The 19,017-nt window shown below is 44.0% G+C and overlaps 2 protein-coding genes across 10 annotated transcripts in view; one reads left to right on the top strand and one right to left on the bottom strand.

The window, feature by feature from the left end:
- Positions 1-493: 493 nt before the first annotated feature.
- On the bottom strand, positions 494-8,523 carry GSKIP (GSK3B interacting protein). 6 transcript variants are annotated; one of them, XM_066612217.1, is made up of 4 exons: positions 8,429-8,523; positions 5,580-5,666; positions 4,371-4,629; positions 494-2,359 (listed from the first exon to the last, which is right to left on the bottom strand). In XM_066612217.1, exons 3-4 carry the CDS (start codon positions 4,626-4,628, stop codon positions 2,198-2,200), a joined length of 420 nt encoding a protein of 139 aa, XP_066468314.1. In that variant the 5' UTR covers position 4,629; positions 5,580-5,666; positions 8,429-8,523; the 3' UTR covers positions 494-2,197. The 6 variants fall into 6 exon arrangements, with proteins under 6 accessions (XP_066468314.1, XP_066468315.1, XP_066468316.1 ...); XM_066612218.1 differs by having other exon boundaries at positions 8,388-8,449; XM_066612219.1 differs by lacking the exon at positions 8,429-8,523 and adding an exon at positions 7,719-7,742.
- A 1,912-nt stretch (positions 8,524-10,435) lies between these two features.
- Positions 10,436-19,017, top strand: part of ATG2B (autophagy related 2B) — a 62,349-nt gene continuing 53,767 nt past the window's right edge. For 3 of the 4 annotated variants that reach the window (XM_066628716.1, XM_066628708.1, XM_066628698.1), the window contains exons 1-2: positions 10,439-11,483; positions 18,538-18,700. In XM_066628716.1, the coding sequence (XP_066484813.1) occupies positions 11,322-11,483; positions 18,538-18,700 (325 nt within the window). In that variant the 5' untranslated portion in view covers positions 10,439-11,321. Of the gene's footprint in view, positions 11,484-18,537; positions 18,701-19,017 lie in introns of all 4 variants that reach the window. The other variant, XM_066628725.1, reaches the window with a different exon arrangement.

Raw genomic sequence — 19,017 nt, 5'->3', positions numbered from 1 at the left:
ATGAAAATAATTTATAGCTGTAGTATAAATGTTTATGATATGGTAGAGGAATGACACAATTTATAGCAAGGGCAGAGACTGTACATAGGTTAAAGAAAGTTAAATTAAAATATCAGTTTTAGAACCTTGCAAGGATAGTTGCAGATAAAGCATTTTAATTTAACCCATTTCTACCCAGCCCAAAGGCATAAACATTTAATCCCTGTTGCGTATATGCAATGTTGGGCAGAAATGGCTTAAATACAGAAGAAAATAATGTAGATTTGTTTGTTTTATATACCAATAAACTACTGTATTCTACACGCCTACAGATGAAAATAAGTTCATACTTGGGTAACCCGAACACTTCCTGATCTGCTGGTTGCCCCACTACAATCATTTATACCTAGTTTTTAAATGGCAAAACTTGGTAGTTTAGTACAGAAATTCAGTATTTCTCATTTGCACTGGTGTGTCCATTTAAAAAAAAATACAAACACATTACATTGACTGTTTCTATTCCTTTATTTAAGTGTATAAGTCTCTAAAACAAACATGGGTGCATTATTCAAAAGGTAGTACAGAGATAAAACTAGGCAAAATACATTTTCCTCATAGAGGTCTAATGATCTAATGCACATGCCACAGATCTGGAGTGCAAGAGAGCATCTACCCAATTTTCATAGAACATAAAATACACATGTTAGAACAAAATACTTTAACCATAGAAATAAAGAGGAAAATGCGAGGCATTTTCGTTTTTATCAAGGTAAGGAAACATTCATTGCTCCATAATGTAATGTTGTACTATAGGTTCTTATCTCAACTATAATTATGGCATAACTTACACAAATGCTTCAGCTAAGCTAAGCGGTCTCTTGGCTACTGGATCAAATTTTCAGCTAGGGTAAAACAGCGCTACTCAAGTAGAGTGCAACATGTATATTTACACCCACCAGGAATTTAAAGATTTTATAAGTTCACTCACTCTGAAAATTACATAAGGTATGTTAATATAATGACCTAGCAAAGTATCTTCACATGTATCTATAGTGAATCTATAGCATTGTATTAAAAGCAGGTCTTTCTCCCAAGTACAATACATTAAGAAATTATGGCAGCACTAGAAATCTACGCATTTTGTACTTAAAACATCTATTTTTCTCCCCCCCCCCCCAACTCAAACATGTAATTTCAGGCTTCGATTCTGAACCAGTACAGTGTGCTAAGATTATGCTGTATATTGACTAGAAGATGATACGACATGGTTCAGGTGGCTGGAGGTATAGAAGGCATTACAGAAATACTTGAGAACTTGTTGTATAGTAAATAATGAATCAAAAATAGTTTTAGATATACTGTACATCATGTAAACATTCAAAGCAATTGTAAATCTTTTTACACAACATTAATACAATTTTAGCAAAAGCAATGCAGAACAGACTTTTAAGAATATAGCCTTTTACTTTTTCATCTCTGTGCTTATCTAATTTGCATTTCAGTTGATGAATACATTCATTATGCCAACAATTCATCTTTTGTTTAGTATTTGAAGCTTGCTACCCACTGGGCATGCCAAATACTCAACCTTGCTATACAGTCACTGACAAGAACTGGCTTGACATGCTTGTGGATCATATCCTAAGCAAGATGCTTTATTTAATATAGTCTCAAGACACTTTTCTAGTGAACAAACTAGAGAATGCACAAGAAACTGAGCAGAATATAAATCTGGTCAATGAAATAAAATCCATTTTATTAAGTATGAGCATAACAAATTATATTTGGTTTTGATAAAGCTGAGCTGGAGTTTTAAAAAACACAGCATAATATACTGTATTATTGTGTTAATTCTGAACAGGTATTAAATTGTTAGAAGACCAATTGTGATATTGTTAAAAATATTGGGTTAATTTTTTTTAAGAGACTGAAACTACAGCATGTTCAATCAAATGACAATCTGAAGGAAAATTAACCAAGACTAGTAAATGTATATTTCACAAGGTTATATTAAAAACCCTTGGCTTATTTACTCAGAATAGTAACAGTGATAAAGTTTACAAGTTGGTGCCATTGAAAGCCTTGAAGCAAGGAATTTTGAAAGGACAGAACACGTCAAGGAAATTACTTCCTTTGCCACCAGCTACCAGTACAACCTATTCAGAACTCTGACCAGCAGCAACTTTCTGCTGAAGACTGTTTGTGATGGCAGATTCAATCATGATTGCCCATCCCTTTTCAAAGCTTCTAGTCTTTGTAGCAGTGCATTTCCAAAAGCTTCCCGATATGCTGGGCTAACGGAGTCCAACAAGGAGTAGACAGTCTCATGGTAGGGATTTTGTACACCATCATCCACTTGATCAAAAGCATAACCAACCACCTGTAGAGGAGAGAGAATTTTTTTAATTGATTTTAAGAATTTTATGTATACCCACCAAAGATTTTGTTTTATAAGTTATTTATACAATTTACTTACATACTTACTTATGTGTTCTCTGTTAGGATTGTGATGTTTTATGAATTGTTAGCCACCTTAAACTCATGAAAGACGGGATATAAATTTTTAATTATTGAATATTAACTGAATCACTTTTAATGTTTAATAATCATAATAGTGTTTTTGATCACAGTGATGTATGCAAGAATCCTTCATACAATTTTTTAAATTAAGTTTTTTAAATTTCAACACTATTTATTGCATGGATTTATATCCTACCTGTCACGAACAAGCAAAATCTAGGCCCAAGTCTGAATCCATCTTAGAGGTGCAACTGCTTCTTTGCAGCTGGTGGGAAAAGAGGTGATTTGTGTGAGAAAGGATTATCTCAGTGGGAGGGGTATAGCCAATCTCAGAGAGGAGCACTTTTGGGCATTTTGCTGGCTCAATGACACGCTTATCAAGCAAGATTCTCTACAGTTGTGTAGTTTCTGGTTGGGAGGGGTAGGAGCAATGACCAACAGCAGCCTGCCCTTCTAAAAGTTTCAGACCAGGCTGCATCCTGGTTGGCTGTTGCATGTGTAATTAACATAAGGGGATAAAAAGGGATCCTCAGAGGGTGTGGTGTGCTTCCCTTGGACAGTGGGCATCCAAGGGAAATCTTACACCCTGCCTGCTGTTTGTTTCTTTGGCTCTACTTTCCATCACAGGTGCCTGGCTGGACAGGTAGCCTGGGAGCCCACTGTTCCCCAGTGGTCAAAGGACCCATATGAGAGATAGATATGTAGACAAATCAGTCAGAAAGCTAGCTTTGTAGTTTTAGAACTGCTGTATTTCTGGAAGTCTGTATCTCTTGCAATTGCTCCCTTGAGACTTTTGTGTGTGTGTGTGTGTGTGTGTGTGTGTGTGTGTGTGTGTGTGTGTAAGTAACCTTAATTTTTGTTACTAAACCAAAATATATTTTACAGGCCTGAGTTTGGCCTTAAGTGCTAGGTAACGAGAGACAGCTATCCAGCCTAGCTGCTTGGTTGAGCTACCAAGAAAAGTCTGAGTTACAGTCCAGAGCCTTAAAGCCTGGGTCCCAGAGGAACCCAGGGCCTACAAGTGCTGGTGTCAGTCCATAGCACCTCAGAGTCCCTCAGCGGAGACACTAGAGTATTCAGGGTGGTGGCAGTCCTACCAAGATTTGGTACTCAGTATTTGGTTTAATTGGCTAACAACTGTGCCTTGCTGTCTTAAGGTACGCTGTGCCCCCTTGAGATTGCAAGGAACACAAGAACTGCAACTAAGAACTGGAAGTTTGACACATAAGTTGAAATTCAGCAGAAATTCAGCAGATTTACAGTTCCTTAGCAGCTCACAGTAAATCAACAAAACACTCAATCTTTCATACTTGTGTAGATGAGGAAATTTTTGCAGGTGCAAATGTTCAAACCCCTGCAGCATGCTGAAATTTCCTTCCAACATAATAGCTGAAAGGTACAGAAGCCCCAGAGTTGAGAGACTGGTTCAAATCTGAAGTGAAGCAACAAACACTGAATTTTTTCAGCCATCAAAAAGAAAGTACAACAGTATTGTTTAAGCAGCATTGCCACCCATTTTGGGCAGGACTCCTGAGACTAAATCAGCTGTCAGGCAAAAAGAAATTCAAGATTCATAGCTTTCCCACAATGAAGCAGCAGCAACAACAAAAAACAAAGGATTCTTGCTAGAGAGAATGAGAGTTAATTCAATTACAAAAGAGGACTCTATCAAATCTGGCCATTCTTTCTGCTCTAATAAATTCAGCCTTGTTTCAGTAATTAAAAATACATAATATTTGCCAGCATCTTCTACATACAGACTAAACATTCTCAAACACATTTAAAATGGGCAGCTTGTATAAGTATTTAAATACAAGATACCCTGTGGCTAACATTTCTTTACAAAAAAACTTTTCAAAAGGAGTAATTACCCTGAGTCCTGCTTCTGTGAGCTCTAGGCAATATCTGTTCCTTTCCCTTGTTTCCACATTGATGTATGCCATATCTTCTGCGCATGGTAAGCTTTTAGAGACAAACATGTTGCTTACAGCAAACAAGACATCATTCACAACAGCTTCTGCTTCTAATCTCATGTCCTTCACATCTGTTCCTTCGAAATCTCGGAAATCAGAATTTTCTTCTACCTCTGTGTTATTGGAGAAGTCCATGAGATTGTAGTCTGTCTCCATTCTGTGCATAAAGCAGTAAAATTTTAAAACTAAAACATTATTATCCCTCTAATGACATGCATATTCAGAACAATGAAGATTGCTACAAACGTTCCACAATCATTCATAAGGTTTTCTATAAGCAAAATATTGAGTTTTTGCATTCAAAAAAAGCCCAATATGAAAATATTTCTACCACACAAAGAAAATTAGTGGAGCTCTTGATACAAAATACATCTGAAACAATATGTTGACCTATCCAATACACATGTTATTTTGCTAACAAGCTTACCAAGTTTAAAAGGGAATAATTACTAACATCATATTTGCCCAAAATAGATACCCCATTTTTCTTCCACCAAGCTTGCATTAAGTCTATTCAAGATACATAATTAATAGCAGCAGCAATGTACTCAAGAGTCAGTGAACTCCTACAGCACAGAAGACTTACACAGAAATAAAGGATTCCAAGGACCATAGTCAGCTGAGTAGGCCTTTTGGATCTCATAAATAGGGAATTCCACAGCACAAGTACCACCACTGAAAAAAGTCTATTCCTGGTAAACATTACAAAGAATAACAGTAGTATCTGAACACAAATTTAGAATCAGGAGTGGGCAAACTTTCGGGATTCTGGACTTTTAACAATTGTGTAGGAGAGATAATTTCAGCAGGTTCAGCTTGACTTCTGTGAGATGACAAGCTGCACCTGCAGAAATTCTCTCTTCTATACTATTGTTAAAGGTCCAGGATCCCAAAAGTTGAAAGTTTGTCCACCCCAATTCTAAATTTGCCCACCCTAATCGCGATGACCATAAATCCTAAGAGATTATATAGGGTCCAGTAACTACAATTGTGTTTCATATAAATTTGTGTCAATGAGATTTCCAAAGTCATCTGAATTAATATTACCATGCAAGTACCATGCTTTTAGAGTTCAATAGCAGAAAGGTCAGACATAACTGCACTTACTGTACTTATTCAAAGCTCCATTTAGGTTTCTTTAGGAGGTGGAACTCTGAATGTTGAGCAAATGACTTGATATGCATCTAACAGAGTCTGTAAAAGTGAGCAAAATGATTTCAGTCCCAATCCTTTGACATGCCACATGGTACAAATAGCATCAGTACTCAGATGGTAACATCTGCAGCATACACACAAAAATCCAAAAAGTTTGTCCAAAGTCAAAACTGCATTTAAAACTGCTCCCAGACAAATAAGAGAGATTAGACTAAGGAGTATTCCTGGATAAACAGGTTTCCCCCCCTCCCCATTATTAGATAGAACGCACCCCTTCAATACAACTAAAATATCAGCCTCTTTGGATTTTGTCTATAAGAACAGCCCATAACCTTCAGATTCAAACACAATACCTGTTCTCAAATGATTTTTTTTAAACATTTGACTTGCTACTTTCTACTTTACCCTATTTTGCATGACTTTATCAATAGACACCACATATTACATAGTGGTTATGATGGTGGACCTAGACCTGGAAGATCTAGGTTCAGATCCCTATTTAGCATGAAGCTTTCTGTGACCTTAGGTCACATACCATCAGCCTCAGGCTGCAAAGCATTTCAGAATAGTACCGCACTGCAGAACATGATTGTCCCATATTTCAAAAGGAACAGCTTTAATTCACCCATTGATTCTACAAAGGCTTATGTGGCAACTCTTTCTTCAACCCACACGAAGCCACCCCCTCTTCCATCTGCTCAAATGCATTTTACCACCTGTCTATTTTTCTCATGTCAGTCTAGGAGATGCCTTTTTTATTCCACACCATTACTCATTCGTGTTACACCTCACTCCTCCTTAAATGCTCTCAAGTTTCCTTAAGCCAAATACACCAGTTTCCTTGGCTAAAGCACCCCAATGATGTATCCCAGATAACAGCTATACCAGCATTTCTCAACATTTGTCCTCAGCTGTACCACTTTGCATGGTCCATCTTACTGGAAGTACCTATTGGAAGTACCAATGACATCATTGCCAGTTACTTCAGGATTGGGAAGCCAGATGCAACACAACAAACACTGGTAAAAGGTTCAGGGTGGATGGGCTTTTTTGAGCATGCAAAAAGCACAATGCTGTGCCTACTGAGCTGAGCTTCCTATTGCTGCTTGTTGCACTGCATTGCTGGTGTTGCTGCCAGGTGACAGGGCCTAGGGATCTCGCAAGTACCACAGGGCACCACCTCAAATACCACTGGTTGAGCTATATGACAGACTAGCATATGCAGACTAGCATTTCTCAAGGTTTGTCCTCCATGACTATTTGAAATACCACAAGTGGTGATGACATCACTGCCAGATACTTCTGGGTTGAGAGGTTGGATGTGATGCAACAAACACCAGTAAGAAGCTCAGGATGGACAGGAGGGCTTTTTGAGTGTGGAAAAACATGCTTTGGAGTTCTGCCTGCCAAGCCGAGTCTCTCACCACTGTTTGTTGTGCTGTGTTCCTGGTCTCATGGTCAGAAGCCAGGTGTCCGGGAGTCCTGCGAGTGCCCCCAGACACCACCTAAAGTACCACAAGTGGCACCTGTACCACTGGTTGGGAAACATTGATGTTGGCGCTTTTAAGCCCAGTGCCACACAAGGTTGTCCATATTTGCATGCCGGAGATATGTCTTCCTCTCCACCAGACAAGAGGACACAAAAAGAGTTCTTCCACCATCTTATGAAAGGCCTGGTGTTCTAAGACACTGTCTAAGGCTACCATCCTATCCACACTTATCAGGAAATAAGCCCATTGACTATAAAGGGAGTTGCATCTGAGTAGACATGCATAGGGTTAGGCTCTAAAAGAAGATACCCCTGCCCCAACAGTAGCCACCACCCTAGCTTTCTGCCTCCTGGCCTGATGCAAAACTCACAGAAAGGGTGCTCCCCCCTCCCAACTGCACACTCAGCATAGAGCCGCAGGTCCCCCATTGGGTTCATAAGAACAACCCCGCAAAAGCCCATCTAGTCCAGCCTCCTGTACCTCACAGTGGCCCACCAGATGCCTCAGGGAGCACACAAGATAAGAGACCTACATCCTGGGGCCCTCCCTTGCATCAGGCATTCTTACATAGCCCACCTCTTAAACCAGAGGTTGCACTTACACAGCAGGGCTTACAACCCACGATGGAAGTTTTCCTCCAGAAATTGGTCCAATCCATTTTAAAGGCACCCAGGCCAGATGCCATCACCACATCCTGTGGCAAGAAGATCCACAGACTAACTACATGCAGGGTAAAGAAATATCTTCTTTTGTCAGTCCTAACTCTCCCAACACAGAATTTTAGTGGCTGCCCTCTAGTTCTGGTGTTGTGTGAGAGGCAAAAGAACATCCTCCTATCCGCTCAAGTGATCACCATGTCCTGTGGCAGGGTGTTCCGCAGACACTGGTTGTGAGTGGCTGTCCCCTGGTTCTGGTGTGTGTGAGGGAGAGGAGCATCTCTCCGTCCTCTCCATCCATTCCCTGCATCATTTTGTATGCCTCCCCTCAGGCTCCATCACTGCATCCTGTGGCAGAGAGTTCCACAGACCAATGGCAGGCCGGCTAAGGAGCCCCAAAGGCTGCAGCCTTTCCTCGCAAGCCCAGCCCTCGTTCTGGCCGCTCTGCCTGCTGCGCCTCCTCCGCCCCCCTCAGGACTGCCGGTCCGCTGCTCAGCCTCCCTCGGGCCTTTCCTGAGGAACTGCCGAGGAAGAGCCGCAGCGCTCCGTGCAGCGGGAGGCCGGCGCCTGCTGCCGCCGCCCGAGGACACAGCCTCCTCCCCAAGCGGACCTACCCTCGCAGCCCATCTCCCCGCCGGGCCTCCACTCGCCTCACCTCTTCCCCCGTGGCCGCTACTGGAGGCAGCGCTGGAGCGCTGTCAGCTGTTGGGGGGCACGGCGCTGGCCAGGCTCCTCCTCCCCGCCCACACAGTCACGTGCCGGCCCCCCAGAGCTCCGTCAATAACCGCTGGCACCCACTTCCGGTTCTCAAGGCACGCGCGGGGGGCGGGGCTGGCTGCGATGGAGCCTCCAGTTCATTTAGTTTAATGTATGTATCTGTGTGTGCCTGCATATATGCATGTGTATGTATAAATGTGTATATATACATGCACACACATAAATATATACTGTACTTTTAACTACATATAACTATATATAACTATATATATATATAAATATATATATATATAACTATATATATATAGTTAAAAGCCTATGTTAGTCAGAAATGTTTATGTGTAGTATACATATGTGTATACACACACACACACACACACACACACCCCATATATATTAATTTATGGTCATATTATACACAATGGAATTTTACAGGGTGTCCACAAAAACACTCCCTGGTTTCACGATGTTATGATATCTAAACCAAATCAAATATATTGATAAACATGTTGTGAACCAATTCTCTAACAACAGTTATTTCATTTTTTTCAGGTGATTAGACATCTTTTACCTGAAAACCACAGGTAACCACAGGTGTTCTGCAAGTGGCCTGCGAGGTCACCGGACCTAACTGTTTATGACTTCTTTCTTTAGGGGTACATGAAGAGCACAGTTTACGTACCACCTGAAAATTTAGATCACTGAAGCAGTTTGCATAACTCCAGATACGCTGCAGAGCGCCTGGACCAAACTGGACTATCGCGTTTGCTGAGCGCGATGTTTGCTGAGCAACCAAAGGGGTGCACATTGAGTGCCTTTAATGCTACCCTATACCACATGAAAGTGAATGAAATCCTGCATCTGAAGCTACTGACTGTGAAAGATTATTACAATAAAGTTGCATGTTATACCTGTTTGAAATCAGGGAGTGTTTTTGTGGACATGCTGTATATATATTCTAGAGCAGTATTCAGTGCAAAAATTTAATTGTGAAAAGTCTATGCTCAGTGGGAAATATATTATATAGTATATTATATGTATAATAATTATAAGTAATTATATTACAGCTATAATATATTATAATATCAAATAATGTTTAGTTATATTTAACATTTATATTAAATATTGCACTCATATTATATTTTCATATTTATATTATATATTATACATTATGCTATTTAAATATTATTTTATGATAATGTCTGTGTATAGAAGGCTGCAGTCCTGCCCACAGTTTCCTGAGAGTAAGCCCCACTGAACAAAATAGGACTTACTTCTGAGTAGACCTAGTTAGGACTGTGCCCTACGTCTGTGTGTGTGCATATATATATATATATATATATACCATATGTATATAAATATACACACATATTCATACTATGTGTATATGTATACATGTACCTCCGTGTATGGCACAGCTACATTTCTGACTGAGCAAAGGCCTCCTGCCCGAGCTCCACCTCCAAGGGGAAGCCTCCCTCCACGCGCGCTGCGGGGCTCTGCTTTCCTCAGACGGAGTGCAAACGGAGACCGGAAGTGCTTGGCAAAGCTTCTTGTCCCCTCTGACAGGTCTACGTCACTTCCGCCTCCTCCCCACCGCTTTCCGGCGTCTTTATGGTGACGACGGTGATGGCCACTGGGCGTGGCGTCCCGCGGAGCGTTCTGGGAAGGGGCGGGGCCGCGGAGCACAACAACAGCTGGCGGCTTCCCGCACGCCGAGGGGGAGGAGCGCGCGGGAGGTCCCGCGACTGGTGGCCTCGCAGGCTCCGCCCCCGCTCCGAGGGAGGGGGCTGCGAGAAGATGGCGGTGGCTGCGCGAGGCTGAGGGGGGGCGGGATGCGTGAGTGGAGCTTCTCCCAGGGCCTGGCGGCTGCCGCCTTTTCGGGCGGGGCTGAGTAGGGGGCGTGGCGGGAGTCCTCTGCCTCTCCCCCCCGGCTGAGGGGGCTTCTCAGCACGGTCGCCCCCCCACCCCCACCAGTAGCCTGGCCCTCCCTCTGGACCCTCGGTCCAGCCTCTTCCCCTGCCTCCGAACCCCCAGGGACCCATTCAGGGTCGCCAGTCCTAGCCCAGCTCCTCTTCTCTTGCCCCTGCAGTCCTAGTGGGGGGCCTACAGCCTTGGTGGGGGGCCCTGTAGCCTTGGTGGGTGGGGAGCTTACAGTCCTGGGGGGGCCGTAAGTAGCCTTTCCCAGTGTTCACCTTTGCCCCCCTGCTTGTCAATCTCATCTCTCCTCAAGCCCCCCACTCCAATTCCCACCTTGCCCCCTACTGTGCTAGTGGGGGGCCCCACAGCCCTAGTAGGGGGGTCCAAGTGAGTAGCTATTGCTCAGTCTTCATCTTAACCTCCCTTGCTTGTCAGTTTCATCTTCTCTCTAGACCCCACCACAGTTCCCACCTTGTCCCCTATAGCCCTAGTGGGGGACCCTGCAGCCCTGGTGGGGAGGTCCAAGTCAGTGGTTATTCCCCAATCTTTGTCTTCTCCCCCCTTGTTTGTAGGGAGGCCCTACAGCACTAGTGGGGGGGGGGTCCTATAGCTTTTCTCCAGTCTTCACCTTCACCCCCTCCCTTGTTTGTCATGGGGCTCTACGGCTCTAGTGGGGGGGTCCTATAGTTGTTCTCCAATCTTCACCTTCACCCCCTCCCTAGTTTGTAGGGGGGCCTACAGCCCTAGTGGGGGGTCCAAGTCAATAGCTATTCCCCAATATTCGCCTTTATCTCCCTCACCTTTTATCAATCTCATTTCTCTTCTTGCCCCCCCCCCCACAATTCCTGCTTTGTCCCCCATAGGCTGTGTTTTCTTCTCTCTCGAGTGCACACACCACCCCCCTTGCCAACATGCCTTGGCCCTTTTCTGAGTCCATCAAGAAAAGGGCCTGCAGGTACCTGCTGCAGAGGTACCTGGGTCACTTCCTGCAGGAGAAGCTCAGTTTGGAGCAGCTCACCCTAGATCTCTACCAAGGCACTGGTTCTTTGGCTCAGGTGCCCCTGGATAAATGGGTAAGTGATGTTACAGGCATTTCTTCTCTGCTCCATCTCTGTTCTCCTACCTGCTCAGCCCACTGCCTGTAGAACTAGCTGTCTGCTAAATGACAGCTTTTGATCTTTAAGGGCCTAATCCTATCCAATTTTCCAGTGCCAGTGCTGCTGTGCCAATAGGGTATGCACTGCTTCCTGTGATGGGGCAGCACTCACAAAGACCTCCTCAAGGTATGGAAATATTTGTTCCCTTACTTCAGGGCTGTACTGAGGTTGCACTGGTGCTGGAAAGCTGGATAGGATTGGGCCCTAAGCCATTTTTGTCCATTTCTTGCATACGTGCAACAGAGACTAAATGTGTGCACCTGTGGACCGGGCAAAAATGGGTTAAAGAGGAGCCATGATTTGATTTTGTTAAACGTGTACATCAAGTGTGATAACTTCCTGTTTCCCCTCTCTTCTGTCTGTGCTACAGTTGTGCACCTATGTGTGCATGTAGACATTTAGCTTAAGAGTGACAGCCATAGGCAGGTTTTAACTTTTAATGTTTCCATTTACTTCCAAGAACCTGCAAGTATTCTTAATCTGTTTCTGCCCTACGTTGCATATACCCAACAGGAATCAAATGTGTACACCTGTGCTGGGTAGAAATCAAAGTACTGGTAGTTTTCCGTGTTCACTACGATAACTGTGATAAAACTCCTAGTGAAGGCAATAGAGTAGATTGCCCTGTAGTTTTGTAGCATTTTGATCAGGTTAGGAAAATAAGTTCCAGGCAGATACAGGGGAGAGAATGTCCTCTTGCTGGGTTACAGTAGTCTTGGCCGGAACGTTTAGGGAGAAGGCATTTTGAAATTTGCAGGACTTCTGAGTAGTTGGTGTCATCCCCAAGAACCACAAAATGTTGAGGGGGTAGTGGGGAGAAATTGTGATTCAACAGGAATTGAACTGTTTGAGATTTTTACAGTTAGGGGTGGGTGGTAGGGTTGGGGAGAGAGAACATTTTGTTGCAAGTCCCCCTCTTGTTAATGAATTCACTTGTAATATAAATCTTGCACAGTCACTTCTGTTGTGTGACATGGTGGAAATCTAATATCCAGGTCAAAGCAGTGAGAGTTGGTGGTGGCAAGTCTATATCAGTCAACATTTGCCTCTTTTCTGAGCAATTATAGACAAAAATGACACTTCTAGAGATTGGAGAGAAAGAGTCAAGTGCTGTAGTATGGAAAAATATTAAGGCGTGAAGTGTTTTGTTTATATAGAGTATTGGTATGGTGCCAGTCCAGTTTTTTGCATCATTTTATTTTCACAATGCTTTTGTTCCTGCAAGATCTTAAGTTGGGCTTTTCTCAAGCATTCGATTGCTTTGCTCAAGAATATGACATTCTGATGCGTCTTGTTATATAACATGTCAGACTGACTTAACTTTTTGGTTTCCAGACTGCATTAAAAGAAAATCTTGTCCTAACCTACCTTATGCATTTTTGAACAAATTGAAGGTCCTTAATCATATATAGCATTCTACTAAAATGTTGTTGTTGCATATGTGTTAAGAGGAGTAACTGTGAATCATGAGAACAGTTTTATGCTGACTTAAGTGTTGTCACCCTTGGAACTTCTGTGCAAAATCTTTGAGTACAGGTATTCTGATGAAAGGGACTTGGAAGTATAAACGTGTGGCCCAGTTCAGTTTTTATAGCAGACAGTCAAAAACTTAATGTTTCAGCTTAAATATACCCTAGTGCAGTGGTTCTCAAACTTTATAGCATCAGGACCCACTTTTTAGAATACAACCTGTCAGGACCTACCAAAAATGATGTCATTAACTTATGGCCAGAAGTGACATAATCAAGCAGGAAATTTTTTAACACCCCATAACAACAAAATCAAATGAAATGAATAAATTAAGTACATTGAAAATTTACAATGAGTTTTAGTTTTTTAAAAATACTCTAACACTCCCAAGCAGTTGTTGATCTGTTTAAAACACACATTGAAATGAGTGGGGATCCACCTGAAATTGGCTCATGACCTAAGTGAGTCCTGACCCACAGTTGGAGTAACACTGCCCTAGTGAGTATCCCAGTTGGCTTTATTAGCTTCAGTAAACTGTGTTAGACATGAAATATTGGTGACTCTGCCTATTTTGTATGCTGATGGACATAGGAAAAAAGATAGTTTAAAACATCGTTCAGTTTAATCTAGCTGCTTTATGTGCTTTGTGTTCTTGAGGCAGGGCAGTGTTAAGGGGAGGGCACCAGGATGAGGTCTCTTGTTATCTGGTGTGCTCCCTGGGGCATTTGGTGGGCCGCTGTGAGATACAGGAAGCTGGACTAGATGGGCCTATGGCCTGATCCAGTGGGGCTGTTCTTATGTTCTTATGAGGCAGTACAAATTATTTTTAGGTATAGATCATTAAGTTAAAAAAACCCTGAAATCTTCTCCTAAGTACAGAAGGAAAGCTTAATAAATTGCATGTGAACTGGGGAAGGGTACAGTTTATACTTACTGGTTGCTTTCCACATCATCTGCTGCATCTTCTCTACAGCTACTGTTTGCCATGCCTGTTCTGTTGATTTAGCTGAGTAATGTTCATCATGATATTTGGAGAGCTACTCTTGGATGCTAAACTCTAGCCTCCTTGTTGCTTTTCCCATTACCTTTTAAGTACCTATAGGTATCTCATCATTGAACAATGTATTGTGATCCCATTGTTTGGCTCAGACTACCAGAGAGATCATTGTAGAAATAGCCACCAAAAGGTTGTCTACCATTGCCATTAAAACCTCAGTCAGTAATTCAGATTGATGGCTTTTACTGTTGTGGTATGAAACAGCACTGAACAAACCCACCTTCTGGTACCTAACTATTTGGTGTCTTAATTTCAAGTTCATGGTATTTGTTTGATGAGTTGGATCCTGCTGTTGTTGGAAGCACAGTAGTGCTTAGGTTGTTGGCATCCTTCAGTCTCAGAAGACTATGGTGTCACGCTCTGAATGGTGGTTCTGGAACAGAGTGTCCTCCAGTGTGCGAAGCCTGGGTAAAGTAGGTATGGAGGATAGACTGTTACCCATGCAGCAAATCCCCCCTCTCCACGTTGCTGAAATGGTCCAATGGAAAGGCAGAGGCCAATATGGTTGGTTCCAGCAGCGTCGCAGGAGTTGTCAGAACATGACTGTGTTCAGCCATGACCTGCCTCAGGGACTCCGGCTCCAGATTTTGCCTCGAGGTTGACTCCTGAAGCCTTTTCCATAACTGGATGTAGCCACAAGGCAGTGGAGGTTTGGGATCAGAGTTTTCCTTCTCTCAGATGAGCTGCCTTCCCAGGCTGACGAGTCCCATCTACCCGGTGGCTGTTTGGTCACCTCTTACGACAAGTACAGCCAAACTGAGGGCCTATTCTTATCCCCAGCCCCCAGGGGATAAGTAGTGCTATATAGTTATTAAAAGGATGCTGAGGCACCCAAAGCACACAGAGGTGACATGGTTCTTCTCCTGAGAGCTTCCTGCCCACCTAAGAAGAAATCAATGAGGGAACTTTTATTGATAGAATTATGTATCTCATACACCCATGCATGAATTACAGATATACTGGTATCCTACTGCACAGAGATCTAAGCCAGGAGTCTGGCAAGAGAAGTTTGATCCTAGTTATAACAATATTGCAGTCTCCTATGTGTGACTCACCAGAAACCCCCATGGTAGGGGAAAAAGTGGAGCTAGAGGTAGGTCTTGAACCCAAGCTGGTCAGTACACAGGGTTTAGTCCACCACTAAGGCCATGGCTGGAGATATGCAAAGAGCACCTCATGGATAGAGGTGTGATTTTTTTTAGAGTTAACAAAATAAAAATGCATAACACAATTTTCTGCATTTCTCATTTTTGTTAAATAAATTTATGAAAAAATAAACTGAAATGTATGGAAAAAATAATTGGCTTGACTGTGTGGGTGTGTGTTTGTGGGTAATGGCTGTGGCTGCATCTACTGGCACTATACTTCTCATATCACCTACCTAGTACACTTAAAAAATTTATAATTTTATATATAATTATAATTTATAGAAATGCACACTTGGAATAAAAACACACAATACCTTTTTGCATTCTTCCTCCTTAGAGAAAAAATCTGTGAAAAATAAAAACATTTAAGAACACTTCTACTCTAGGAACATTTAGCATTCTGCAGCATAATCAAGTACACCTGATTGGAAAACAATCTGGTTGTAGCACATGAATCAAACAAAGGGAACATTGCATGTGACTTGCATTTGACATAAGGCCTGTTTCACCAGCCTACACCATAGGCATACACTCGCACCATGCTGTTTGCGTCATTTTTGGCATCTGCCACCCCGTAGTCTTGACGTAGCTGACATTATGCTGTTCTCCACACTTGCCAATTGTCTGCCTTACACATTATGTCTGCAGAGACCAGGCAACTCATGACCAATGAGGGGTTTCCCCTCACTCTTTCATTAGAGGGGGCTTCTCCGCCTCAGTGGGACCCAAGGTGTCAGTGCTGCAGCCTCTGAGCCCTGGTGGCTGAGAGACCCTGTCTCCCTCCCCTGCAGAGTGACATTCTGAGGCTGAGGTAAGAAACAACTAGGGGAGCAGTTTTCAAACTCCCAGGGAGTTCGAGCCCTGTGGTAAGCCCTTGTGGGGGAGGGGGGCAGGCAGCAAAGTGATCACCAGGATCGCGTTGCTTTGGAGGGGGGCAAGGGGCTGCTGAGAATTACTGCAGCCTCCCAGGGGTGTGGGATGTCTCCGTAGTGTTCCCCAACATGTGGAGAGAGGCAAAATAATGGAAGTGACCCTGTAATGTCCATGGCGGGCAGAGACCCCGCCCCTTGGTGTGCAACCGAGCGCAGGGAGCTTACCCTGTCCAGGCAAGTTGGTCGTCGGCAGAAAGAAGGACGGGAGGCAGACACAGCTGTTTTGCACAAACGGTTTACTCGCCTCAAGCTCTTGACATTCATGGGGCCTGTTACGTCACAGGCCCTGTTGCTTTACACAGACTCATGGTGTCGGCATATGATAGGCTCTTTCCCTGCTCCTTCCTGACCCCTTGAGGTTTCAGGCAGAGCTCTGGCTGGTGCCTGTCGGCCAAGGGTATGGATTCCCAAGGGCTGCAGTGTTGTCTGGGGTCAGCTTAGCTGTCCTCAGGAGTACCCCCGGTACCTCCAGGCTTGCCTCCCGTTCAGCTGGCCTCCAATGGAGGTAGTTGATACCAGGTCCTTGGTTCTGCAACCTCATCTCTCCTGCTGTCACCCCTGGGGCCCGGGCAGGCCTAGGATCAGGGAGTTCCCAGTCCCCGGCCCCTCTTTCCAGGGCTGAGGTAAGCAAAGTTCCCTTTGGGTCCTGGGTCATCAGCATAAGGCCAGGGTGACTACCCCCTCTGGCCTTCCCTTCAGCCCTGCTCCCGAGAGGAGTGACCTCTCTCTAGGCTGTCCAGCCTCCTTATGAAGCCAGCCTTGGGCTGGGCCACCTCCACCCCTTCTGCCCACGTGTCTGCTGGCTGCTCCCAGGATGCACTAGGTCCTACTCCCAGGGAGGTGTCTTGCCTGGGACCCCAGTCCTGACAGTGCTTAGGTCTTGCTCTCGAGGAGGCCCCTGCCCTTGAGGAGACCCCTGCTCCTGAGAAATTCCAGGCCCCCTGGGCTGGGCCTAGGTGACAGACCCGCTTCTGGTTTTGTGATTGCAAACCGGAAGTGGGTCATAATCATTATTTTGCCTGTCTCCACATGTTGGGGAGCCCTGTGGAGGCTTGCACAGGGCTCTCTACACCCCTGGGAGGCTGCTGCAGGCTGTGGTAAGTCTCAGCAACCCCCTGAACCCCTCCAAAGTGATACAATCCTAGCAATTGCTTCACTGCCTCCTCCTGCCCCTTAAGGCATCAGAGGCCAGGGCTCTCTGGTTGGTTCCTTGCAATGCCCCAGTTGGAGAACCACTGAACTAGGACAAAACTCCTACAAGGGAATTGGGAGCACAGTGTCTGCAGCCATAGCCCCTCCCCTGCAATGTGGCCCTCAGGATCATTCTGCTGCCGTGGGAGGGGGAGAAGAAGTGTGTTTTGACACTTACCTAAGGGAGTACCGGCCTCCAAGGGAGTGGTTTTTAGTCATGTTTTTTACTGTAAAAGAGGCTTAAGGAAATCCCTCTGCAGGGCTCTCCACACATCCCTGGAAGCTGGCACTCCCTCAGGTAAGTGTAAAAAAAGTCATGTTGCTACCTTCCCTCTCCCCTGCCTCTTAAAGGAGTAGGGAAAAAGTTCTTCCCTGGCTGGCAAGTTATGACCCACCAGTTGGAAACCACTGAACTAGGGGTGAGGTGAAGAAATCCATATCTGTTAATAAGGTGACAACAAGTGTAATCTAATTAAAGTTTTTATTGCATAATCTCAGGTACTGCTCTGTGTTTTAAAGAGAAACACACAAGCGGGGTACTAATTATTCTGTCCCAGCAGGGCTCTTGTGCCTTTGCAAGCTATCTGACAGAAAGCAAACTGTTGTGAGGTCTGGCAGCACCAGTTAGGTCACTCTCTGCATGGAGTTTGCAAATCCTCAGGGATCTGTCTGGAACAGGTAGGTCAGGCATCCCACAAAGGAAGTAGCTGGGATCACTCTGGTCGCTGCTGCGAAGTACGGTGTGGGCCTCCTTGGTCATCTGCACATCTAACCATGTGGAGGATCATGTGTCCTCTTCTACTATTGGACAGTTGGCTGTAGAAAGCAAGGGCAAATACAGAGGGTTTTGAAAGACACAGGCTGCAGCATCAACAACAAGTAGTCTCTGGTTTGGTATGCATTCCTATTGTTTGTGAAGGACAGTGCTGCTACCTGGGTGCACATGCAGCAGTATCTGGTCGACAGTGGGGGTCGCAACACTTTTGTTTGCTGGAGCCAGAACCAAACCCATGATTAATCTCCTCTTTCTCCTCCAAAGAACAAAACATAATTAGGAGAGAGACTCATCTTTGGTGTGTTATATCTTTAAGATGTCATCAATATCAAATAAAAAGCAGTTTATATAAATATGGAATTAATTCTGGGGTCTTCCTCTTTTTTTCCTACTTTAGAGTCTTAATGAGATACTAGAGTCAGCAGATGCTCCTCTGGAAGTCACTGAGGGATTTATCCAGTCAATTTCTCTGTCTGTTCCCTGGGGCTCTTTGCTTCAGGATAACTGTGCTCTTGAAGTGAAAGGTTTGGAGATGGTTTTCAGGCCAAGGCCCCGTCTAGGTAAGTTTAGTAAATAACAATAGATTGCCTTGACAATCTTCCTTGCTGTTCCATTCCAAAATTTGGTGTGCTGCACCTTGGGATATCATTGGGGAAGAAAGTAAAAGGGTTGGCAGGCATGTGATCCACACATAATCCTTATGATTGTATAAAAATACCGCTACTGGTCTGTACCCAAAACTTGTGTGTGTGTCTTTCTCTCACACGCACACACAAGCAAAGAGAGAAACTGGAGCTACAGCTTCTGAATATATCTCATGGAAATCCCTGACTAGCTGCACCTTGGACTTGGTCTTTCATTTGCTAAAGTCTGTTGA

The sequence above is a fragment of the Tiliqua scincoides genome, chromosome 1 (genome assembly GCF_035046505.1).
Source record: "Tiliqua scincoides isolate rTilSci1 chromosome 1, rTilSci1.hap2, whole genome shotgun sequence".
In the NCBI taxonomy this organism is placed as follows: domain Eukaryota; kingdom Metazoa; phylum Chordata; class Lepidosauria; order Squamata; family Scincidae; genus Tiliqua; species Tiliqua scincoides.
The sequence above is the reverse complement of the archived record's forward strand: the minus strand, read 5'-3'. Positions and strand labels throughout refer to the sequence as shown.

Coding starts and splice junctions, on each gene's coding strand:
- GSKIP (XM_066612216.1), bottom strand. CDS start 4,637: ATGCACAGAATGGAGACAGACTACAATCTCATGGACTTCTCCAATAAC. Junction 2,360..4,370: donor TCACAGAAGCAGGACTCAGG/GTAATTACTCCT, acceptor TCTCCTCTACAG/GTGGTTGGTTATGCTTTTGA.